Source organism: Strix uralensis, chromosome 15 (genome assembly GCF_047716275.1).
Source record: "Strix uralensis isolate ZFMK-TIS-50842 chromosome 15, bStrUra1, whole genome shotgun sequence".
In the NCBI taxonomy this organism is placed as follows: Eukaryota; Metazoa; Chordata; class Aves; order Strigiformes; family Strigidae; genus Strix; species Strix uralensis.
The window spans coordinates 18,739,627-18,763,304 of record NC_133986.1 but is presented as its reverse complement, the minus strand read 5'-3'; the positions used below and the strand labels follow the sequence as shown (position 1 = coordinate 18,763,304).

At 55.0% G+C, this 23,678-nt stretch overlaps 2 protein-coding genes across 2 annotated transcripts; one reads left to right on the top strand and one right to left on the bottom strand.

The window, feature by feature from the left end:
* Window positions 1-4,199: 4,199 nt before the first annotated feature.
* On the bottom strand, window positions 4,200-11,749 carry LOC141950067 (cytosolic 5'-nucleotidase 1A-like). The gene is made up of 7 exons (XM_074884461.1): window positions 11,596-11,749; window positions 9,807-9,865; window positions 8,911-9,078; window positions 8,403-8,532; window positions 7,709-7,831; window positions 6,447-6,625; window positions 4,200-5,893 (listed from the first exon to the last, which is right to left on the bottom strand). Exons 2-7 carry the CDS (start codon window positions 9,849-9,851, stop codon window positions 5,591-5,593), a joined length of 948 nt encoding a protein of 315 aa, XP_074740562.1. The 5' UTR covers window positions 9,852-9,865; window positions 11,596-11,749; the 3' UTR covers window positions 4,200-5,590.
* A 2,076-nt stretch (window positions 11,750-13,825) lies between these two features.
* On the top strand, window positions 13,826-18,789 carry SYT8 (synaptotagmin 8). The gene is made up of 9 exons (XM_074884563.1): window positions 13,826-13,926; window positions 15,581-15,715; window positions 15,991-16,148; window positions 16,295-16,390; window positions 16,735-16,902; window positions 17,115-17,282; window positions 17,478-17,595; window positions 18,004-18,137; window positions 18,227-18,789. The coding sequence occupies exons 1-9, from the start codon at window positions 13,857-13,859 to the stop codon at window positions 18,458-18,460; spliced, it is 1,281 nt and encodes a 426-aa protein (XP_074740664.1). The 5' UTR covers window positions 13,826-13,856; the 3' UTR covers window positions 18,461-18,789.
* The last annotated feature ends 4,889 nt before the right edge of the window (window positions 18,790-23,678 follow it).

Below are 23,678 nucleotides of genomic sequence, written 5' to 3'. Positions count from 1 at the left end.
TCCTGGTCCATCGGTGCCAGCTGTCTGAGGCTGGTTTTGAGGCAGAGCTGGCCAGCAGCCTGCTTAAACATTTTTTGGCTGCCAGCATGGGCTGCAGTGACCTTGGGGAGACACTAAGTGGAGTTGCAAAAGGCTTAGGCTGGGTGGTAATTGTTCCCTTGGAACGGTGTTTCTCACCCTGCAAACCCTGGTCCGGGTGGTGGGTGAGGGTGGCTCACCGGCGGCGGTCTGGGTGTCACTGGCAGGCAGAAGCCTTGACTGTGGCTCCATCCCCGTCAGGGCTGTTTGCAGAAGCCTTTGAGCAGGGTGTGCTTTCACCCCAGTGGACCTTCTCCACCAGATCCTTCTCTTTCATCCTTTCCCCTAGCTATTTGAAAAAAAAAAAAAAAGGCTTTATGCAGCAAAATGCTTACGGTCTTTAAGCCTGTGAGCTGCCCTGGTGTCTTCACTAGGGTTTACTTGTCCCTGCCTTGCCTCGCCGGGCTGCCACCAAACTTGGCATCGCCTGTCCCCATGTCCCACGCGTTCTGTGGCCCCGCCCAAATCCCCACCGCCCCTGCGTCACCTGCCCGCGCCTGACCCCGCTCCGTGTCGGACATCCTTCCGCATCCCCCGGCCCGTCCTCCCCCGCGGCTGGGGACACGCCTGGCACCCACCTTGGGGAGGAGGGGACCTGCCTTACCCTGGCTGCCAGCCCCGTCCGCTCCTCGGGGCAGGGATCTCGTGGTGTTTGCCTCACCCGAGTTATTTTGCAGCAGGTTGAAATTACTGGGGATGGGCAACAACAACTCTGGCAGGCGCTGGCAGGAGGCAGCGTGACCGGCGGCTGACGGGATGGGGTGGTAAGCGGCAATGATGGCATCGATTCATCGCCTCCCACGCCAGGATGTGATGGGGAGCACCGGGACCCGACTCACCTTGTCACTTGCCTTGAGCAATCCCTGCTGCAGTCCCCGGGGCCATGCAAGCCTGGCTTGGGGCAGGGGGGTATTGGCTTGCCAGTGGGGGTTCCATGTATGATGCAGAGATGCGCCTCCAGCCACATCTGAGCACACCATCCATCTCATTTTCTTTGCCAGCGCTAGATGCCATTTAATTATTTCCTTTAATTTCCAGCCAAAGCTTCCCTGAGAAGACCATCATTTATGCAGTCACATCTTCTCCGTGTGACAAAGCACTGAAGCAACTGAGCCTTCTGGTCCTGGGAGGAGGGTGGGCTCAAAAAGACGAGGGTCAACACCCCGTGGTGACCCAAGGATCGGCTTAAAATTGCAATGTGTTTCCTTGGAGTGGGAGCAACCACCCAGCTTCCACTGGTGATTTGGTGAATCAATCCCGAGCTCCTGGGGCAGTTGTTGCTGTGTGAGTATGCCCATAAAAGCTCTTAATTCCTATCTATTTATTTTCACCTTCTAAGCTCCAGTTTCACTTGCTGCCACGGCCAGCATTTTCCAATGTGCCTGCCTGGGATCTTGAACCCACATTTAAGCACCTCAGCAAACACAGTCCGCGGCTTTGCACACCCTCTCTTTGAGCTTCTACACACAAAACACCCTGTTAATAATTATTTGCAGCGTGGGACTTGGCATCTCAGCCTCTCTGGCTGCGAACCCCTGAGTGTTTCCCAAGGCGCTCTGCCACCAGGGTGGCTTAGGGTTAAGGTTATGGTCACAAATGTGAAGATGCTTTGCCCCGCATGCACTTGTAGGTTATGGGTGGAGGGAGGTGTGGGAGCATCCCTGCAGGACACCGCAGCTGCGCCGGGGTCCTGCAGCCTCCAGCATCCTCTCCCACTGCAGCCAGGAGTCAATAAAGCCAAACTGCTCGGACACTGCCAATGCAGATGTCTGTTAGCAGCTAAATACCTACCAATCTTCCCTCCTTGCAGCGCCACCATTTCATAAAAAATTCCTTTCTCAAAGTGCTAAGTTGTTTGGTTTTTTTTTTTTTTTATCAGTGCAACTCTAAATTGACTGGTACAGTGAGTGGCGGATTAAGGGCATGCTCCTGGGCAAAGGTCTCCTACAAACTCCTCGGGGCCAGCTGGCTGCAGCCTCCGATCTCTGGGGTCACGCGCCCCCCCTGAAACAAGGGCCACTTGTTCGGCACCACTGGCAAGGCTGGGCTCGGCGGAGAAGGCAGCTGGCCTGCCTGCTTCTGAGTGGGGCAGGGGCATCGCCTTCTTCACATGTCCTGGGGTAGTCCCAAGCAGCGGCAGGTCAGTGCTGGGGGCGGTCCCCGACACCAGGCAGCTTTGGCTGGGGTGGTGCAGGATTGCTGGAAAGTCAATGGCCAGAGTCAAGTGCAGGTCCCTGGAGCCCCCTTTGCACCCCTGTGCACGTGTTCATTTCTTTTCCTGGGGTGGAAAGGTGTGAAACACAGCAGGGCTCAAAGGGAGCCTGTCCCTGTGGGTGGCATGGTGCTGTGAGCTGCTGCTGCCTTGCCCTGGCCCCCAAACCTGAGATCAGAGAAGCTGATATTTAAGAGGATGCTGAGGGGAGACCTCATCACCCTCTACAACTACCTGAAAGGAGGTTGCAGAGAGGTGGGGATGAGTCTCTTTAACCAAATAACAAGCGCCAGGACAAGAGGTAATGGCCTCAAGTTGCATCAGGGAAGGTTTAGACTGGATATTAGGAAGCATTTCTTTCCAGAAGGGGTTGTTGGGCGTTGGAATGGGCTGCCCAGGGAGGAGGTGGAGTCCCCATCCCTGGAGGGGTTGAAGAGTCGGGTTGACCCAGCACTGAGGGATCTGGTGAGCTTGAGAACGGTCAGTGTGAGGTTAATGGTTGGACTGGATGATCTTCAAGGTCTTTTCCAACCTAGATGATTCTGTGATTCTGTGAAGCATCCTGCAACCAGTCCCAGCAGCTAAATCCGCTTCAGGCTGTAGGGACCCCTGTGCACCAGCAACCCCTTGAATGAGGGAGATTAAAATGCCTCAGAAAGCCAAGACCTGAGGAGCATCCCAAGCATTAATGAACTTATTACAGATGCCTCTAAGACACAAACAACAAGTTTGCCCTTGCAGCAGCAGGTGAAGCTGCAGGAGTCCTTGCCAGAGGGTGTTTTTGATGCTCCATGTTCAGAGCAGGGCAGAAAAGGGCAGGTTTTGATGCCACATCTTTGGAGCAGGGCAATAAAGAGCAGTTTTGATGCTACATGTTTGAGCCATGGCCTGAAGCAGCTGCACTTGACCCTATATGATGTAACCCCACAAACTCTGAGTTTCCTTCCTTTTTTCCCATTTTGGACATGTTTTGCCCCATCATCCCCCGCCGTGCTGACAGTGCTGGAGGAAGGCACGTGGCGCCTTCCCCCTGCCTCAGCAGCTCGCTCCCTGTGACAGCTCACGTGTGCCTGTCCCCACCACCCTTGACTCAGCTAATTCCCCTTTGCCTAAGACGTTGACCAAGCTCCTGCTGGTGCTGTCCAGGCATCGGCAGAGGCGATGGGTCTGAGCGGCAGAGGATGTCCAGGACCACCATCACCACCACCATGGGTCTGTGTTCCCACCACCAGCTGCCACTGAAGCATCTGGCTCTGCACGGTGAGCATGGGTGGAGATGGGCGTTTGGATCCCTGCACCGAGCCCAGCGGTATCTGACCTGCATAAAAGTGGGACGAACATCTGTACCTGCTTACTGGGCATGTTTTGAGCATCCCATAATTAATGTTTGCTCAGCAATTGAGGCTGACAGATGCTTAGCATTATTAGCAAATGATGAGTAGCTGATGTTGATGTTGCTACCTCGAAACACCTAATTTCAGCATCTGGACTGAGCAAAAGGGCCAGGGGCCAGACTGCTGGTGCCAAGACACTGCCAGGCTTTGTGTCTTTGGAGGTGGCTTCCTAACAAAGCCCTGCACACAGGCATCCCTGGCCTGCCCTGGCAGCCCTGAGTTTGGACCCACATGGTGGCCACAGTGGCAGGGACAGGACCTGTGCTGGTGGCATGGGTGAGAAGTGCAGAGCCCCCAGGCTTGGGGTAGCAGGAGTGGGAGTGGGCTTGGGGACACGGATGCAAGAAGATATTTTGGGGGCCTAATTCAAAGCCCACTGAAGGTTTCTTGTGTATTTAACCCAGCTTGATGCACCAGATAAAAGAGCTGGATGTCCGTAAAGGAGCACCAAGTTACCCCAACCCTCCTCCCACACTGCTGAACATGGGTGTGAATGACAAGTGCGCACATGGGGATGCTCATTCATTCATTTATTTATTTACTGGGGGGAAGAAAGCATTGGTGAGAGCAATGCTTGTGAAGCCTTTAAAAAAACCTTTCTGATTACATGAAGATTAAAAAAACAAAGCCACTGTCATCTTTTTCTCCTCCGTCCATAATCCCACTGCCGCCCAGCAGGCACTGCCCTGAGCAGCCAGTTGGTATTTTTTTACCAGGCTGTTCTGGGGAGCTCCCAGGGATTTGGGGTGCCGTGTCCCTGGGCAGCACAGTGTCCTCTAGTGGCAACCGCTCACATCCAGCTCTGGGGAAAGAAACCTGCAAATGAATCTTGGGGACTGCTTGCTCCCCAGGAAAATTAGGAGCAGACTCCAAATTGCCAGAGGAGAGGCATCCCTGCATGGGTGGGTGGCTTGGTGCCAGGCAGGGTCCAGAGCACACTCACGGACCCCATCTGCCTTGACCAGCTGCACCGGGCACCCCCACCCATGGCCCTGGAGTCCCGTTTAAGCTCAGGCTGGGCACACAGTCCTGCCCTGGCCCCTGCAGGGCTGGCCTGCAGCCCACAGCCCCGGCCCTGCGTGGCTTGTGCTGTGGGCAGCCCATCTCCTGTGCTCTCTCCCATTGGAGATGCACATGGGAGCTATGGGGCACCTCTGGTGCCTGGGTGAACCTCAGAGCTGAGTGTCCTACAGGTCTAGGTCTCCTAAGGGCACTCTGTGAGCAGCCTGCATGCCTAAGGAAAGGTGACGTGTGCTATAATATCTTCTATAAGGGGGAATAGCTTGGGCTTGCTTTCTTCAACCTTGTCACCCGTTTCTAAAAAGTTTGTATGTCCTTCACAGCTTTGAAGCCTTTCTCCTTCTGCTGAGTTTGGCTGGAGCTTCCTGAAGGACATGCTAGCACATCATCCTCCTCAGGAAACCAAGCTGAGTGTGTCTGGTGACTCAGGGTTTTGAGGGCTTCCTTTGGGCAGAGGTCCTGGGAATACATCTTGGAGACTGTCTGAGTACAGCCAACACTAGCATTTTTAGTGCTTGGTTTCATGCTTCCTTTAGCTCATGTGTGGGGCAATAGCTTCATTTATTTCTTTGCAGAAGGGAAAAGTCCCCAGGTCGTACAGGGCAGGTAGGTGGTAGCCCTCAGTGCCACAGCAAAGGTGCCCTTCCTTCCTGGAGCAGTTGCATCTTTTGGCTTTATCCTAAGACCTAAAGGACCCCTTATCAGGAGCAGAAATGAGCATCAAGTCTGCATGGTAGTCCTTGCTCTCATGCAATGCTCTCACCCCCTTTCCCTGAGGTTTGCTTGCTGCGGGTTAGGAAATCCTTCCCTCTCCACCAGAAGGTTTGCCTTCAACTGGCCCGGTCCCCTGTGCTGCTGGGAGGGAGGACTGCTGGCCTGCAGCCCATCAGCAGCAGGAGGGGACCCAGGCAGAGGGTACACCCACATTTCGAGCTCCCTGGATGTTATGAAGCCCATCGTCAAAGAAAATGTGGGGCTGGATCTGGGCGAGGATGGGGCCCTTGGGAGCCCCGTCCATGAAGAAAGCCTCGTCAATGGCCAGACCCCATTCCCGGAGCGTCTTGATGGCTCGGATGCCCATGTCCCGGCCGCTGCGGGCGGTCACCAGGTAGGTGCGGATGGGGGATTTTTCCTGGCTGAACTTGTTGCGCATCTTCCCAAGGTGCATGGCAAAAGCCTTCAGGGGACCCTGGAAGCACAGCAAGACACTTGGGTGTGGTTGGGAAACAAGGAGACATCTACTCTGCCTGTACAAGCCACTTGTTCCTCTTCCAGGGTTTCTCCGTGCTCTGCAGAGCACAGGGTTGCCTGTGGGGTGCGGGACTGGGCAATGCTGGGACTGGTGCTGTGCACTGGGGTGCTCGGGAGGAAGGTGAGAGTTGTGGTGCTTATCCTAACCTCAAAGTGACCAGGAAGGTACGTCCCAGCGAGCAGTGCCTCTAGGTCTGAGTCCTGCAGGGACTTGCACAGCAAGACGTCCCAGCCTACAAAAGGTGACATTGGGGGTAACCACAACCCTGGATATTTGGGAGAGGATGCTCACTTATAGGAGACAACAAGCCAGATCCATATCCAGTGGGACTCCAGATCAGGCCCACACTAGGGACCAAGTGGTGGATGCAAAGGGCACCTATAAGAATTTGTGCTTTTTTTGGCTACTCATGGCAAAGCTCTAGCGGGAGAGATGCTCATGGTGGGTGCAGAGCCTGTGGGTGCCCACGACAGTGAAGAGGCTTGCTCACCTCTCCCATGGGCACAGCCTCCATCGCCCGCTCGTACTGCACTGCCCCCTCCAGCCCCTGCTCCTGGAAGACCTGGTCCGTCTCATCGGAGAAGAGCACGGCATCCCCGTCAAACACCACGCGGAGAGGGGTGCTGGGGGCCTGCACCTCTTGCTGGAAGACGAGTGCTGCGGAGACCCCTGCAAGACAGAGCGAGCTGGGCCTCAGGTGGGACACCCCCTTCTGGGGGCAGCTCCTCCCCATGCATCTGCTGTGGCCCCGTCCCACACCACAATATCGGGGTCTCCAAACCAAGGGGCTTTCGGTGGGGCCACCCCAGCCTATCTAGGGCTGTGTTTTATCCCCTGATGGGAATGGATGAGAAAACGTGCTGCTCAGACACTCATGTCTGCAGAGATACTGAGCTCTGCTAAGAGGTGATGGGTAGTTGTGTAGGCACGAGCAGCCCTCCTCCTGGTACTCGCTCACCCTGCCAAGACTGGCTTTAATGCCCAGATTTAGCACTCCGTGCTGTGAGTAATAGGGACTGGCACCTCCACTTGATTGGGGTAATTGGCTTAATTACAGGTCTTTTCCTACAAGCTGCTCCCTGCCCGCCCTCATCCATGGACCCAGGCCCCCGGATGAGAGACTCTTGTCAGAGCAATGATGCTCTTCAAGGAGGCTCCAGGAATGTGCTGTGTAGTGAAGGAAAGCCCAGGCTGCAGATGGCTTCCTTCTGACCTTGAAGGACCTTGGCCAGCTGATGTGCTCATACTCAAGCAAATTAATAAGGAGGCAATTAACCCCATTAGAGCTGTTGGGGAGACTGCACTCCTTCCGATGCAGGTCAAGCATGTGCTTACATATATCATGGAGCACATGGTAACTGCAGGTACCAAAAAAGCAAATTTCTGTAGCATCCTCACAAAGCCCTTGGAATCACCGATGTACTCACATTGATCCAGGGAGCAGCCATGGGCAGCATCTTTGGTTAGAAAGGCTTAAATGTCAGGCAGGGAATGACGAGCTCGTGGCAGAGCTATGGCCAGAATTATGCATAAAGAACTTGGTGACTTGTGAAGGCATCTAAGAAACCCTGGTGTATTTGCAGGCTACTGGTGGGGACAGAGATTGAACTGTTCAGGACTGTCCTGGTAATCAATGTGCCATTCACCCCCTTGCCCATGTGGCAGAATGGGCTCTGGTGTTGTCTCTTGGTACTGAGCTGCTTGGGAAAAGTGTGGTGGGTTTGGGGACATGGGATGGAGGGGAGAACGTACCTCTCCGGAGGGCGTTGCAGACATCTGTCCTGTCAGCTGAGAGGAAGAGCTTGACCCCGTGGGACTTCAGGTACTGTGTGGAGTCCTCGTCGCTGACGAAGCAGAACTTCGAGATCTCCAGGCCTTCGGGTCAGGGGATGTGAGCAAAGTCTGTTATGGGGCAACATCCTCCTCGCAGCACCCACCTCCCCTCCCCAGGTCTCGGCGTGCTTTGCTGCAGAGCTCGGGGCAATTAATTTCCCAGTGCTGTGTGGGGAACCCACCCATGTTCTTGCTGCATCTTCTTGCCCTGTTGCTCCTACAAAGCTGCAGAGTGCAGTTAAATATTCTCTTCATCCCTCCCTTAAATGAGCCTTCCTGACAGCACTCTGGGATATTTTTTTTTTTAAGAACTCTGTTTCTTTAGTTGCTGCCTGAGGATGCCCAGGCTGTGCAAAATGCTGCCAGACTCCCTGGTGGGAAGGATATGGCTGAAGGGAGCCGGGTGCCACCAAGGAGCCTGTACCCTGGGCGTGCTCCAGCACCCTGGGCAAGCTGCCTGGGGCTGGCAGGAATTGGGCTTGTTTTCAAAATAACCCCTTCCCCTTGTATCCCCTGGCTCTGTATTTGCCACTGATGCCCCACTGTGGTGCCTTATCTGCTTCACAGCCTTCTGGGGGGAAGCAGGCACCCCGGGGGATGGGGTCCCCCTTACCGTAGTGCTTGGTGCTGTTGATGATGCGGACGCCGCTCTCTGGGCTGTTGTTGGAGAGCACCAGGATGTCAAAGAGGTCCTTCTCTGCTGGGTTGCTCTCCAGGATCTTCTTGTTCACATACTGTGCTGCCTGTGAGGTGAAGATGAGACTTTTTTGGAAGGGCATGACTGCAATGGTTTGCTGAGGCTCTTCTGCACTAACCTTAATGGTCAGTGGTTTATGCTGCTGGCTATGGCAAGGCCAGCATGTTATGGAGAGCCAGACAGAGCAACCATCCTGCAAAAGCCATCATCAGGAGGGCAGGGAAGAGGATACCCCACCAGGGAGGAGGTGGACATGTGGAACTGGTGAGGAGCACAGGTCTCGATCCCCTGCAATGAGGCCAAGAGGCCAGGACAGGCATATCTGCACTCCGTGATGGGAGCTGAGACCTAACGCTGGGAAAGCTGAGCTTTCACCCCATCCTGCGAGTGTCTGCATGTGCCCCTGACCAGGTGTGGGGCTCACCTGGATGAAGGCAAAGGCTGTGCCTGGTTGCAGGGGCTTGTCTTGGTTGGATTTCTGGTGCCTTGTGTACTCTTCCTTGCCCTTCTCCAGGTAGAGCTTGTGCTCCTCCTCTAGGTTGAAGATGGCTCTGGTGGTCACCGCAATGACCAGTGCCTCACTGGGGTCTTTCTGCAGGACAGGGAGGAAAGAGGGGATAGGGGACAGTGAAGAAGGAGCTTGGGGAGGTGGGGTGGGCAGGGGGACACAGGGCTCCACCGGCCAGGGTGGTGGGGTGGGCGTTGGAGGCATCACCCATGCGTCACAGTTCCTGATGCCAGAGGGCCTTTGGAGAAGAGGTACCAAGCCCAATCTTCATTTTCAGGCCATCAAGGATGAGGCAGGCAGTTGTGAAACCCTAACCTGTCTGGTAAGTGCCATATGCTCTGAGGACAGCTCACACCAGTGGGGATTGCTTCATAATTTTGCTGTTTGTGTGCACAGCACAGCCACGGCCAACTGTTAGTGCTGAGCTGGGCACTGCTGGGTTTCTCTGCATGCACTGGTGGTTTTACCCTTCATTTGTGTCTGTTCTGGAGAGTTTAATAAAGTCTCTATATATGTACAGAAGCTGCTGCTTTCTCCCTGGCTGCTCCAAAACTTAAGTGTGAGCAAATGCACCCATCCAGTCCATGCAACTGGAGGTTCAGCCCTGCAACCTCTTCCCATGTGGAAATCACACGGACCTCAGTGGGACGAGGTGCCCAGCAGCCCTGGGACAGGCCACTTCTGCTGAAGCCTAGGCACAAGCAATTCAGGCCACCGCAGCTCCGGGTTGTGGTGTGTACTCTCCTGCAGTGGCATTTCAAAACTTGCTTTAGAAATACAGGATGTGTGTTTTGTAATGAACAACCTTTTACCTGTTTCACGTCAGTGTTTATGACTGTGCCTTCAGGCTCTGCCATCTTCGACTTCCAGCCTCAAAGAGAAAGTATACAGTTAAACCAATACACTATAATATTGGCTAATTGAGAGAGGGGGAAGAGTGGAAAGGAGAGAGGGGACATCCTACCCACCAAGTGGAGCAGTCCAAACGAGCCTGCTTCTGCTGGCAACAGCTCTGCTCTGAGAAAACCTAGTCTAAAAATTCCAGTTAAATATGGAAAAGTGGCTTTTCAACCACAGACCACTGCTTTTTTCTTTTCCCTCCCTGAGGAGCATTTTTCTCTGGGGGGAACTGCTGAAAGCAGTTGTGGAGCTCTTTTCCCAGCAAAATAAGTCCGTCTTTAAAAGCCAAAATAGGTCAGATCTTATGGGTAGGCTTCTAGTTCACATCCTTATTGCCTTTCTTGCTACTTTTGCTTGAATTTGTATCCACAAATAAGCAAGTTCACTGCACGAGCAGCTCATCTGCAGCTGTAAAAGGCCTGAGTAAGTGGAGATGTGTGGTGAGGGCTCGGGTGCAGAATGGGGCTGGTCTGCCCCTCCACAGCTCTGTGAGCCAGCCAGCCACTGAAGGTCTTGGTGCAGGCTGGGCTAAACCAGCTCTGGCAGATGAAAGTCTTGGGGGGGGTTACAGGGTCTGCCTGTGCCTAGCGGCTGAATCATAAATCCCATTTATTTTTTGCACACTCAAGTCCTGTGGTTTCTGTAACCACCACGCTGTACAATTCATTTCTATGCACTAGTCAGTGTTAGAAGTGGACTTTCAGGATTCAGCCTGTAGGATGGGAACTGTTCTCATTCCCACCAAGGGGGATTCCACGAGGGTTATTTCCACCCAGCAGCTCCTACAAGGACACTGCAGGGTCTCTCTGGAGAGCAGAGGCAGCTATGACTGCTCTACACAGATGTGCTGGGAATGGCAAGGGGGTTAAAACCTCATTTACCAGTTCATGCGCTACCTAGTTAGTGGGTTGTGGGGCTGTGCAAGCACAGACCAAAGCCAGTATGCAGTGGGAAGGCCAAGTCAGGGTCTCCAGGGAGACCTGTCTTTTGCCCCAGTTTTCTTTAATTCATTTTTATTGTTCAGGGACTGCAAAGTGGTGCCTGGGCTAGTAGGAAATGCACTTGGCTAATGCTAGCCTGGAGAGCGAGAGCCTTGCCATGGGGGGCTCAATGCTTGCATGTGCACTCCCTGACTGCCTGGGGGTGGAAAGCCCTGCCAGCACAAATGCCCCCCAGCCAGGGGTGCCTGGAAAGCCAGGAGATGCTGAGCATCCCTCCGCTTCCTCCACCCACACCCCATGCTGGAAAGGGGTCTCCTTCCAGAGAGTAGGGCAGGGGGTGGCAACCACCAGCCCAGCTGAGCAGGGTGAAGCTTTCCTCTGACAGAATTTCAGCCAAATACTTTTCTGAAAGTGAAAATTAAATGAGAGGAGGCAACAGAGCTGAGCAGCCCTTCCTGGAGGGAGAACACCGCCTCGAATTTCTGCTTTGTTTTCCCAAGCGCTGCAAACCAAGTCTGACTTCTGCTTTCCATCGACCTGCCCCTAACAACGGCAGCATTGTTTACATACAGATATACCTATCCCCACGTGCACACATCTCTGCTGCGAGCACCCCCCATGCACACAGTGCCGGACACACAGGGAAGCGTTTTAGGCGGATGCTTGCTGGTCCCAGCAGCCCATCCTACCGCTGCGCAGCACGGAGCAGATATTGTCCCACTGCACACAGATTTTGCTAGAGAGAAAAGGCAAAACTCACCTCGAGCGCTGTCTCTGCTCCCCAGCGCAGCCTGTCCAGCGCCAGCATCCAAACTTTGCCCAGGATGCTGCTGTTTATATTTCCCCCTCCCCGTGCTGGCAGGAAGCAGGCAGGAGCCAAACTGGGGTGCAGCTCAGCTCCCCGGTGTGCTGGGATTTGTAGGCAGCCGGGCAGGTTGGCGTCGTGCCCAGGCCAGACTGCATTTCCCAGCTGGCGCCGCACCGGCGGCTCACGGCTGCCCAGGCCTGGCCACGGCCACAGCCACGGTCACGGCCACGCTCTGGGAAAGGGGCTCAGCCCTGATCCTGCTTTTTGGGGTCCCTCAGAGCTTGTGCTCACTCGCCGCTCGCTGCCCACAAGTGCTGCAGCGATGTTCTATTTCTGTAGCTGGGGTATTTATAGCATGCCTCCAGACTTCTCATTTCCCAGCCCTTGAATACATAATGGTGGTGTTTTCAACCGAAAATATAGGGGTATCTGTTCAAGAGCAGTTGCAGCATATGCAGGCAGCTGCAGGGAGCTGGGCCAGGGAGAAGGGCTGGTGCAGAGCGTGGCAGGGTACAGCCGGGGCTCACCACATTTGCACTTTTACTGTAATGTTTTTGAGTCCCTTTTCCCTTGTTTTCTGAAAGCTGCCTCTTACACACTGCCCTGAGCAGGGGTGATTTTGGGGCTGGGATCTTGCTTTTCTGGGTAGGCTGTGCAGCTCATGGTGCCGGGGTATTTCAACATCCCCTTTTTGACCAGGAGTGAGATTTGGGGGGGGGCAGGGGGCTGACACAGAGAGGCAGCTGCCATTCTGCAGCTTTTCCCTTGCCCAGCCAGGGCACGTCCCTGCCCTGCTGCTGGGAGATGGCCCAGAGCAGCAGCCTCCGCAGCCTGGCTCCTGCCAAAGGAGACCAAACTCACCTGTGTTAAGGCCAAGAAGCCATCCCCCTTTGTGGCACCAGGTTATCACGAGCATCACCACATCTCCCAAAGTGTGGGCTGCAACTGGTCCTGTGCAGCTTGGCTGCACCGAGATGCTTGCCTCTAGCAAACAGCTTGTCAAAAAGGCTGCTGATATGCTCAGCTTTTAGCATGCATATGCAAACCCCCTTTCCCTGACTGATTTTATTGGGCATATTCCCTTTTACCCCTGTCCTCCTTATGCATTTCTCCCATGCATCCTCCAGGAAGGCCAGTTTAGAGCAAAAAGTGTTTGGCATCTATGTCTCCCTCCCAGAGGTTTGCTGCAGCATCATTCCTGCAGTGTCTCCTGCTCCTGGAGATGATGCTCCTCTGAGCAGCAGGAGTGCAGGGTGCTTGCGAGCGGGGCCGTGTTTTGGGTGGCCGAGGGGCAGTCCCAGCATCTCTCTCCTGGCCAGGCACCTGTTGTGGCAGTGCCTTGGTGGCCATATGAAAATCTGACAGGACTGGTGAGCCAGGGTGGCTGGGCAGAGCTGGGATGGTTCCAGTTTCCAGGGCCTCTCTCTTCATCTCCACGTCAGCCATCAGGCACTGGCAGTTCTGCTCCTTGCTTCTGGCATTGCCCCAAATTTCTGTGGTGACCAGGCAGGTTTTGGGCTGACTGCTGAATTGGCAGCAAGGTAAGGAGTGTGCAAGCATAGATTTAATGTGACAGGGATGCTGGTGAAATTGGTTCTGGTCACGTGGCTGGTGTTGCTCCTGTTGGTGCTGGGGGATTAGGCCACCCAAGCAGTACCCCCTCGCCCCGCCTGTCCTCTGCTGCATTGGAGCAGAGAATCCCTTTTCATCTCCACTGCTGCACACATTTCCTGAGCCCTCGCATGGTGCATTAAACCACTGTGTGCCCCTGTGGGCCAAAGAGCTGGGCTCCCCAAATGCAGAGCTCTCCAGGGAGGGATGCAGCCACGCACCCATCCCCTTGCAAGCATCCATCCCCTCCTGCTAAGTGTCTGTGGCCACCTGGTCCAGCCCAGCACTACTGCAGGGATAACCTGGAGAAGCAAATCTGCTGGGGCACAGAGGTGGGCAGTGATGCTCACCGGCTTCTCACAGGCAGGAGGGCAGGTTTTGCTTCCTGGTCTGGCAGGGAGTTCCCCACTGGCTTTTTGCCTGCATGAGCACCTCTCGGGTCAGCGGTGAGGTGGGGCCGAGGAAGCTGCTGGGGCCGCCCGGTTCCTGGGCTGGCAAAGCAGACTTTCCTGTTTCGGCCGTGCGGTGCAGCCGCCGTCCCTGCTGCACCCTCAGCTCCGCATCCAGTGGGGTCCTGTCTCACCTCACAGCATGCCCCTGCCATGCACGGCGGCTGGGCACGGAGCCTACACAGCAGGGAAGGGACACTGAGGCTGGGAAGGAGACTTGTTGGTAAGTCTGATTTCAGGGGCCCGCTCAGTGCAGGGTGGGAGCGAGAAGCAGGACTCCCCCAGCCCCTTTTCCAGGAACAGAGATGCTCAATGCTCTGTTCAGAGCCTACCGAGACTGTGCTGCCTCTCCCAGACCACAGCAGGGCTGTCCCCATCATCCCCAAAACAGCGGCTCAGGTCACCCTGCAGGGCTGGAATGAGTTTTTTTTAAAACCAGGGCCAATGCCAGACTAATATGACATAGCCCATGGGGGTCTGGCAGGCAAAAAATGCTGAGACACCTAATTCTGTGCTGGGTGGGTGCCTGCTCACCCATGCTGTCGTGTCCACCCACTGCCACAGCCCAAAGCCACAGCCTGGCACCTCCTAAATATCACAGGCACGTCACCAGCCACTGATTTCCGCATGTGGAGACAGGAGAAACCGATCACTAAAGCTGCTGGTGGTGAGGTGGCAAGCGGAGATTAGGTGTTCAACAGCACAGATGTCCCAGGTGGCCCTGGGCAAGTCACTTAACCTGCACCTCATTTCCCCAGCGATGATGCCGCAGGGACGACAGCAATTCCCCTGTCCCTCCAGCCCTATGCCCACAGGTGGCAAATCCTGCTGTTGGAAAAATTAAAGCCTCTTGCTGGCTTTATGGGCTCAGCAGAGAGAAGCACAGAGATGGTTTCTCCCCAGGAGGTTCCCTGTGCAAGGAGCCATGGCCCTGTGGGGTGGGCAGAACGTGGGCAGAGCGCAGGCAGAGCGAGGTGGCGTTGGCTGCTTGAGCAGGGACCCGCTGGGACATGGGGCAGGCGGCTGGGGCAGCCAAGGCAAACAGGCAGGTACCTGCCAGGCTCAGGCAGAGCGCCGGGGCTGGGTGCCGCCAGCGCCAGGATGGCTGCAGACCCGCTCGCCGTGCAGCCTGACTCCTGGCGTGCCTCTCCCGCTGCTGCTCCTCACCCGAGAGGAGGCAAAGAAGGAAGTTTTGGCTATGAGGAAGCATTCATGCTAGAATAAGAGCCTTGCTACGGGGAGAGCAGTAGTGAAAAATCATTCTGCTTTAAATTTGAAGCCTTCCCTTAAGCTGCGTCAGCGTTGCCATGTGCACGGGTCGGGCTTACGCAGTTTCCGAGCCGGCGTGACCCCAGTCTGGTGGCACCACTGCCACTTGCAACGCGGGCACCAGTCCTGCTGCAAGCCCAGGAGCAAACCCTCCTGCTCCTCAGCCCTGTGACAGGGGGGAAAATAGCCCCAAAAGGGTGTTAGCTAATGGTGGGGCTTGTCTAGGGCTGAGCAAACCCTTCAGCTCATGCTGCCTGGCCAGGGAGAAACCAGCACAAAACAGCTCTTGGTTTTTTTTTCCCCTGCAGCCAAGTGATTCCTTTTCTTAAAAACAAAGGAAAACCCTAATCCATCCCCGCTCCCTCCCCTTTCCCAAGGCAGGCATGCAGGGATATAAACGGGAAGGCTGTAGGTGAGGGAGCCCTCCCTGCCTGCGGCTCCCTCCCGCTCCATTTCACACCTCATTGCCAATGTGGCCAAGCCCTAAATGCTTACGCTGAGGTCTATGTTTTAATTGTGTTTGCTCTCATTAGAGCCCTGGGCCACCGGCAGCACAAGCACTACTGGAAAGGAAATCCCCACCCTGTTAATTTTGCTTGTGTCCGCAGGTCACCCCAGCTTAGCCATGGCGGTGGCAGCCAGGCAAGGCAGGGCGACGGCCTCCCTGCTCACCAGCAGCCCCGTGGCCACCACCACCACGGCTCGGCCGGGCTTCCTGGGCGGCTGGCTTAGCCGGATCCCACGTGAGTACGCGTTATCTGGTGGGGGTCCTGGACCCTGAGGCCCTCTTCTCCCTCCCTCCAAACCCCTTTTTGCTGCGGAGGGTCTTTGCTGCCCATTTGGGGAATGGTGTCCAGCTGCAGCCTCCCTGCATGGGGCCTGTCCAGGATTATAGGGGCAATTCTGAAAGTACAACTCCTTAATGCTGAAGCACCAGGAAGAGGTTTAAATGCACTCTATATTTTTTTGCTTGATTTTAACTCTTCTGTCCATCCCCGCTCCCCAAACATTGCACCAGTACCCAAATGGGCACTCATCGCCGTAGCTGTGGCAGTGGCCGTTCTCCTCCTCCTCTTCCTCATCTGCATCATCAGGTGCTGCTGTCGCAAGAAGAAGCCCAAGAAGAAGGAGAGAGTCAGCTTGCACACCGTCGGCAACTCCACCATGGCCAGCCTCGTGCGTCCTGCTTTCCCCTCTCCCCCACCTCCCTCCTCCCTGAGTGGTTTGGTGCCACGCTGCCTGGTCCCAGGGGTGGTGGAAGCACGGCATGGCCGCGGATGTGGCTGAGCACGTCCTGAGGGTAGTGCTGCTCTCTGCCGCAGGTCCAGCCAGAGATGGAGGACCTGGAGCGGGCTGCGGAGCAGACAGGGCGAGGAAAGCTGCAGTACTCCCTGGAGTACAATTTCCGTGCACAGGAGGTAGGGATGCTTGTGTCTGCGGCACAGCAGGGAAAAGGCTTTGCTCTTGCATGGTCCCTCTTTGCTGCCCACTGAGGTGGACCATGATAGTGCTTAGGGATATGGTGTAGTTGAGAATGGTCAGTGTGAGGTTAATGGTTGGACTAGGTGATCTTCAAGGTCTTTTCCAACTTAGATGATTCTGTGATAACCTCCTGCACCTCTCCCCCAGCCCTCAGCCTGCCGGCTCTCACACCAGTGTGGAGTGGAGGTGGCTTCCCTGCTGCACTCGCTTCCCACCAAGCCCCTGGTCACCTGTCCCCATCCTCCTCCACCTGGTGACCTTGTGCATCGCTCCTTTTAAGCTGAAAGTCGGCGTGAAGCAGGCAGCTGAGCTGAAGGCCATGGACAGTGGAGGCACATCCGATCCGTACGTGATTGTCTACCTTACATCTGATATGAAGAAGAGATATGAGACCAAGGTTTACCGCAAGACCCTGAACCCTGTCTTCAATGAGAACTTCACTTTTCAGGTAGGAAACTATAGCTGATGATGGCTTTTTGGTCCCACCAAGAACACTGCATGGGCACTGCTCCCTGGGCAAAACCTCTCCAGGCAGGGAGATGCCTTTGCAACTGGGATGGGGAAGCATCGGAAAGACCCATTACCGCACCTGCTGCCCTGTCCCGTGGGGCAGGGCTGCCACTGAAGAGTGAGTCCAGGCTTTTGGGTCCTCCCCTGCAGGTACCCCAGGCAGAGGTGCCTGACTCCACGCTGGTGATGCAGATCTACGACTTCAACCGCTTTGCCAAGCACGACATCATTGGCGAGGTCCGGCTGCCCCTGGCCAGTGTCAACCTGCAGCACGTCATCGAGCAGTGGAGCGACCTGGTGGCGGCCAGTAAAGTGGAGGTTGGTCCTGGTGGGTGGGGAACTCTGCTGGGAGGGATGCGCTGTTGCTACGCTTGCCACCACCCCAAGAAGCAGGCCCTTAAGGGCAAGCAGGAGTGTGGGGGAGACCCAGGAAACCTGGGGCCAGCCTAATGCTCCAGCCCCAGGTGAGCTGGCTCCTCTGCCCAGTGCTCATCACTGGCATCTCTCCATCAGGAAGAGCAGCTGGGTGAGATCTGCTTCTCGCTGCGCTACGTCCCCAGCACCAGCAAGCTGACGGTGCTCATCTTGGAAGCCAAGAAGCTGAAGCGGATGGACTCCCATGGGCTCTCAGGTCAGCAGGGGCTGCTCATGTCTAGATATCCCTACTCCTGCCCGGGCCTTAATGATGGCACCAAGAGTTACAAAGCCTTGAAAGCTCTTGGTGCCAAGACCTGCTTCCTGCTGCCACCACCATACCCAGCCCTCAGGCGACTCCCAGCCTTCCTCAGCTTTGGGTAGAGCTGGAGGTGTCTCCCAGGAGGAGCTGTCATGGCTGGGTGGTACCTGGAACTTGTGGCAGGAGACAGGAGGAGATGAGCTCTGGGTGGCTGGCAAGGGGAAGAGGGGTGGATGCTCACCACGAGGAGTGACAAGTGGGATGCTGTGCTCTGCTTGGAAATGGCCCAGGGAAGCTGTTTCCTGACTAAGCTCCTCAGTCAAAAATTGTCACTTGTACCAGCTGTGTCCTCTCTCTCCCCAGATCCTTTTGTCAAGGTGCATCTCATCCTGAACAGGAAGAAATGGAAGAAGAAGAAAACAAGTGTGAAGAAAAACACCTTAAGCCCTTACTTCAATGAGGCATTTGTTTTTGAGGTGCCTTTCAATCAGATCCAGGTGGGTTTCCCTGCAGTGCTCAGTGCTGAGTGGGTCCCTGCTGCGGCGAGCCCCCTCCCACTGACCCTCTTTCTTGTGTCCCCCCTCAGAATGTGGACGTGGTCATCTCCGTCTGGGATCACGACAAAGTGACCAAGAACGAGCCCATCGGCAAACTCTTCCTGGGCTGCCGAGCCACGGGCAAACAGCTGCGGCACTGGTCTGACATGCTGTCCAACCCACGCCGGCCCCTGGCCCAGTGGCACAGCCTGCAGCCCCCAGATGTGGTTGACAAAGCCCTGGGGCTGAAGTCCCACCTCAAGCTGCCCCTGCCCCACAGATAGTGGGGGGTCTCCTCCTCCACCCAGGGGGCAGAACGGAGGGCTTGTGGGTGGGTGAGAGGCTTCTGCTCAGCACCATCTAGATGTGTTGGTCCCAACACAGTGTCAGCAAAGAGGGGACTGGGGGCCTTTTCTGGCCAAGAGATGATCTGGATGCTGGTGCCGCTCATGCCCTGTGTAATGCCCAAAGCGGGGCAGCTCGGCACCCCAGGGCAAGGCTGGCCGTGGAGCAGAGGATTCTACAGGGGAAGGCATGCGCACAGGAGCCGGCTCATCCCAGTCGCTTGTGGGCCAGGGGTACAAATACATAGAGCTTCAAGCTCATGCAAAAACACTGAGTGCGTTGATATTTTTAAAGCAGAGGATTAACATCCTGGTGGCCTGGGGTGGGGTGTTTCTTTGGTTGTGAATAACTCATCAAGAGGTGAGTTCTTGGGAAGGCTTTATGTGTGTATTTGAAGGCCTCTAAACAAGACCAAGATCCTGAAGCATCCTAAGAGGCTTGGGAGGAGAGAAAAAGGAGAGGCTGACAAGGAAGGTGTTGGAGATACAGGATTATGTCTTTAGTGCCTCTGCGATAAGCATGCTCTGTGTCCTGGCTAGAGGCTAAAAGAGACAGCAAAATCAGCCACTGGCTGTCCACATGGCATCACTCAGCCCATTCCCAGCCCGTGCTGACTTGTGCACCCCAAGATGTGACTCAGGGTATGGGATTTACCAGAGACCATGCCCATGGATCATGCAGATGAGGATGCACAGTGTCGGCTCCTTCCATCCCGCATGGTCCTACAGTACCAGCACAGCAAGGTTTGCACCTCCAGCACCTGGAGGTGCTGTCAGGGTGGAGGAGCTGAGGGTCTCACTTCCATGCCATGGTCACACTACACTGATGAAGGCTGGGTCGTAGCCCTCATGTCACGTCTGGGCAGGTTTCATGTAATCTGGGAGGTTTTTGTGGTCACATGTCCTGCCCTGCCCTGCTTCACGAGGCCTTGGGGTAGGGACTAGGTAAGTAAAGATCCCTCCTAGAAGGATGAGGGCATCGCAGAGGTGCTGTCATCCCTACCCATCCTTGAGTGTGCTGCAGTTTGGGATGGCTTGAGAGCAGCTCCTCTGAGCCATCTGCAGGAGGAAGCTCACTGCATTGGGCTGGAAGAGCGAATTACACTTGCTTCAAATTACTTCTGTTACAAAGCAGCCATACCACACAGAAGATTTGGGCTCATATTATGGAATTTTGGCCCAAAAGACAAAAGTAATTTGCACCATGGGGAGCTGCAGGCACAATGCTAATAGCTATTGCCTGGGCTCTGGAGGAGAGAGAGCCTGGCGCATTAATGAAGAGCCATTAATACTGAAAGGCAGTTAATCTGCAATTACCCGGAGCTCCATGGAGCGACCATCCGAGAGTTAAACAAACATGGTGAAGCTGAGGAAGATTATGAAAACTCTTGATAGAGATTAATGACTAGACAAGAGCTTAACCATAAAAAGCTGCTGTGTCTGCTTCTTGATAAATATTCTCCAGGCTTTGCTGTGGCCGTAAGGAGGGAAGAAATGACAGGGTGGCTTTGAGATGGCTCTAACAAGTGGAGTGTGGCTTCTGCTGGGGAAACAGCATCTGCTGGTGGCCGCTAATGAGATGGAGGAGGAAATCAGTCATCAGAGAAAGACATGTAAAGGGATGCTTTAAAGCCTCAACCTCCAGTCTCAGCCTTAAATCAGGCTAGTACAGTAATTTAGGGCCATTCAGGACCCAGAAGGGCTTTTGGAGGTGTTGGGAACAGGCATTTCTTATTTGCGTGCGTGTGTGTGTGTGTGCTTTTTCCAGCGCCCTTTTTTGAAGTCATGGCCTTGAGTTTCACTGCATAATTTACAAGGCCAGGCATAAAAGCATGCGGATATTAGTCCCAAAATGGATGTGGTTGAAGAAGGTGCAGGGACATCCCCTCCTTGAGAAACATTACCCCCAATACCAGTGCCTGCCACTCTTCTCTCCAGCTTTGGCCCTGCTCAGAGACTGAATTGCTGGTGCAGTCCCGGGTGAGCAGAGCTGATGAGGGAAGCCTGCAGTGATTTTAGGGGGGAAGCCAGGGAAGCTGGGAGTGAGCGCCCTGCTGGGCTGGCTCTGGGCAGCCTGGGGTGAGACTTGGTGCAGTAAAACTCAGCAAACTGATTTGTTTGCTCAAGAGGGAGAGGCAAGCGGGTGGGGATGATCTCCACCCAGCCTCAGTTTTTAATGCACCACCGAGGTTGCTTTCTTCCTCCGTCATTGCTTTTCCTCTCAACCTGCCTTGTGCTCTTACAACAAGGCTTTGAGCGCTCTCCTCCCCTGGCAGGATCCTCTTAGTATCTGCTGGCAGCTGTTTGAAGCAGGGCTGGTGGAGCTGGGCTTCGTTTCATGGCTTATTTCACTCAAAGTGAACACAGCTTGCTTAGGAGTCCGTTCACAGGGAGGCAGACAGCCCCGTCTCACGTGCAAGCATCTCCTTTGCACCTCCCCGTGGCCTTGGCAAGGCTAGTTGTCCCTCATCCACCAAGGCCAGATGTCCGAGCATCTTCTGCCTGACCAATGCTCCTTGCGTACTTGGAGGGCCTGGAGCAGGAGGATTCCCTGGCAGAAGACGCAACAAGAGGAGAGGTTAAAGGAGGGGGAAAGCAACTCCTCCTCAGCTTGTGTCTGTGCTGGATTCCCGTGTCTGCATCTAGAGGGCAGGGCAGGTACGTGCTCAGAGCTGGGTCTCTCTGTCATCTGCTCTGTAGCCCCGGGTAGAGCCTCACCAGCCAAGATTTCTTCTTCTGGAGATGGAGTGCATGTGCAGGAGGGAGAGAAAGCTGTGATGCTGTGGTGCAAGCCCATTCTCATCGCCACAGAGCCAGCTGGCAGCCGTGTGGCGATGCTGGGGGTGTCCAGGTGGCTTTTTCCAGAAGGCAGGAGCCAGCCCTTGCCTGACACTGTACCACAGGTGCAAAGGGGGGTTTGCTGGTGGGTTAAGGGAGACAAAAGCAGGTATCCAAAGCCAGTCTGCACGGTGCAAGGTGCCCAGGTGGTGGCTGGGGAGTTTGTTCCTCTGCTTCATGCAAGGGACAGTCCCTCTACATTTAATTAGCAGCTTTGAAGGTTAGTGGCAAGGCAAAAAGTGGGTCTTGGGCCAGGCAGAGGTCTGTTAAAGGAGACAAGGAGTACTGAGAATTGAGGTGTTTGCTATTAAGATTTGTAATCTCAATTATTTACATCCAGATCCAAGACTTCTGACCTCCAGAAGTCCCTCCCGAAGCAAATTATTCCCTCATACAGTGATTTTTATGGTGTTTGTCCCTGTACTTCAGGAAATCACACCAGAGAACTGCACCAGGAGAAGGCTCAGCCTTATACGTACTTGTCACCAGTTGTCTGCCGTGAGACAAAAATGATTACGGGCTGTCATCGTTCAGCCTGGGTATGGGCTGGCTGTCCTCCAGCCACAGATTTTTTGGCTAGTCTTACAGTTTTTGAGAGCTGGAGAGTATCTAAGCTCTTCTCACCAGGAGCAAACGTGCCCGTTTTATAAAGATTCGTTAGCTAGCATCATTATGTCTTGCAATTTTATGGGCAAAACGTGTATTTTGTCATGCATGGGTTTCTTTATTAAAAGCTCTAGCTCCTGGATTTGTGGGGTATTATGCAGGTTTGCAGCTTTTTGTTTTAAAGCACATTTTTATCCTTTGTGGCTGCAGGTCAGGGGCAAATTGGGGTGGAAATATATGAGGATGCCTCCCAACTCAAAACCCAGAGGTGAACAGAGAGGACGGTTGGCTTTTGATCAAGGCTCTTGCAAAGGAGCAGGGGAACTGGCAGCTGCCTGGCCATGCCATGAGCCGGGGGTTCACCGTGGGAGGCTGGTGGTGTGCGATGGCAGGGGGAGACCCCCTCGGCCTCTACCCCTCAGCTGGAGCAGAGGAGGGGAGGTGAGGCAGCGTGGGTTGCAGCCAGCCTCATCCCCCTGGAGCCCTGTTGTGTGCCACTTGCTCTCAGAGGGCCTGGGGCCACGCTTCCCCCCAAAATGACATCTTCCAGGCTGCCCAGCTTGCTGCCCTGGAGACAGCTGCTGGCCCCCTGGCACCTGCTGGCCCCGGCATCCTGCCCTTGCCTACACTAAAGCACTGTGGTGGTGGGGACAAACTTTGCTGAAGGGTCCGGCACGACACAGAGTGGGAGAGATGGCTGCTGTCAGCCAAGTGGCCTCTGGGAAACTCCATGGGAAAAAGGGGGTGCTGGGAATGGGTGCTGGGAGAGCCCCCGCTCCAGGCACCGATGGGAAAGGGGTGGAGGGGAGATGTCATGCCTGGGGATTGGGGTCTCCAGGGGGGATGCACAGGAGGGAGGGGATGGGGGCTTTGTGCTGAAGGCAGGAGCAGGGGTGGGGGGAGAAGAGAGCAGGAGGGAGGCTGTGGGATGGTGTACTGCTGCCTTTCAGGGTGTCTGCTTCCTCCTCTGCCCTGGCTGAGTCTGCTGTGGATGTGATTTTCAGTTTCTCAGACAGAGGCAAGGAGCCCTGCCCCTATCCCTACCCTTATCCCTACTCATTTCCCTATTCCGTTTTTCCTACCCTTTTCCCCTTCTTTCCTGTTCCCTCCTCCCTGGCCCTTTTCCCTGCCCCAACTGCTGCTGGGGCTGTGCATCTGGGACTGTTCCTGCTGCAGACTGGCCTTGTTTTGCTTCTGGATCAGTCTGGTGACACAGAGGTATTTTTAGGACCACTTTACATCCCGGTGCACCTTTCACTGCCATGGGTGGAAGGGAGAGAGGGAGGTTTCCCTCATGGGGGCAGCAGCCTCCTGCCCCAAACAGCCTGGTCCGAGGAACAGGACTGATAACAGGTGTGTGGAGATGCTCTCTGATGGCTCCTTCCATATGAACTTTGTGGGCAGACCTAAAAAACCTAAACCTCCTATTTCTCCATATTTTATGTCTTGGCAGGATACAGCCAGGGAAGAAGCAGCACAAGGGCTTCATAGCTTTCATTCTGTCAGGCAAAAAATGCCCCCCAAAGAAGATCAGTGTTACGGGTGAGTGGGTACCCATCAGTGATGACTTGTTGCTTGTCAACAAGGTGGGGATTTCTCAACCAGCCTTGCTAACTTCACGCAGAGGTGATGAAACCCCTATGGGTACTTACTGCAGTTCAATTTGAGCAGAAACAAGCACCAAGTCAATTAAGAATAGGAGTTCAACTGAGCT

Excerpts from the sequence above, each read along its gene's own strand:
- LOC141950067 (XM_074884461.1), bottom strand. The coding sequence starts at position 9,851 with ATGGCAGAGCCTGAAGGCACAGTCATAAACACTGACGTGAAACAG. Across the intron at positions 9,079-9,806 it reads TAAACACTGACGTGAAACAG|AAAGACCCCAGTGAGGCACT; the intron begins GTAAAAGGTTGT and ends CCTGTCCTGCAG. Across the intron at positions 5,894-6,446 it reads AGGCTGTGCCCATGGGAGAG|GGTCCCCTGAAGGCTTTTGC; the intron begins GTGAGCAAGCCT and ends CTGTGCTTCCAG.
- SYT8 (XM_074884563.1), top strand. The coding sequence starts at position 13,857 with ATGCACGGCGGCTGGGCACGGAGCCTACACAGCAGGGAAGGGACACTG. Across the intron at positions 15,716-15,990 it reads CTGGCTTAGCCGGATCCCAC|TACCCAAATGGGCACTCATC; the intron begins GTGAGTACGCGT and ends ACATTGCACCAG. Across the intron at positions 16,149-16,294 it reads ACTCCACCATGGCCAGCCTC|GTCCAGCCAGAGATGGAGGA; the intron begins GTGCGTCCTGCT and ends TCTCTGCCGCAG.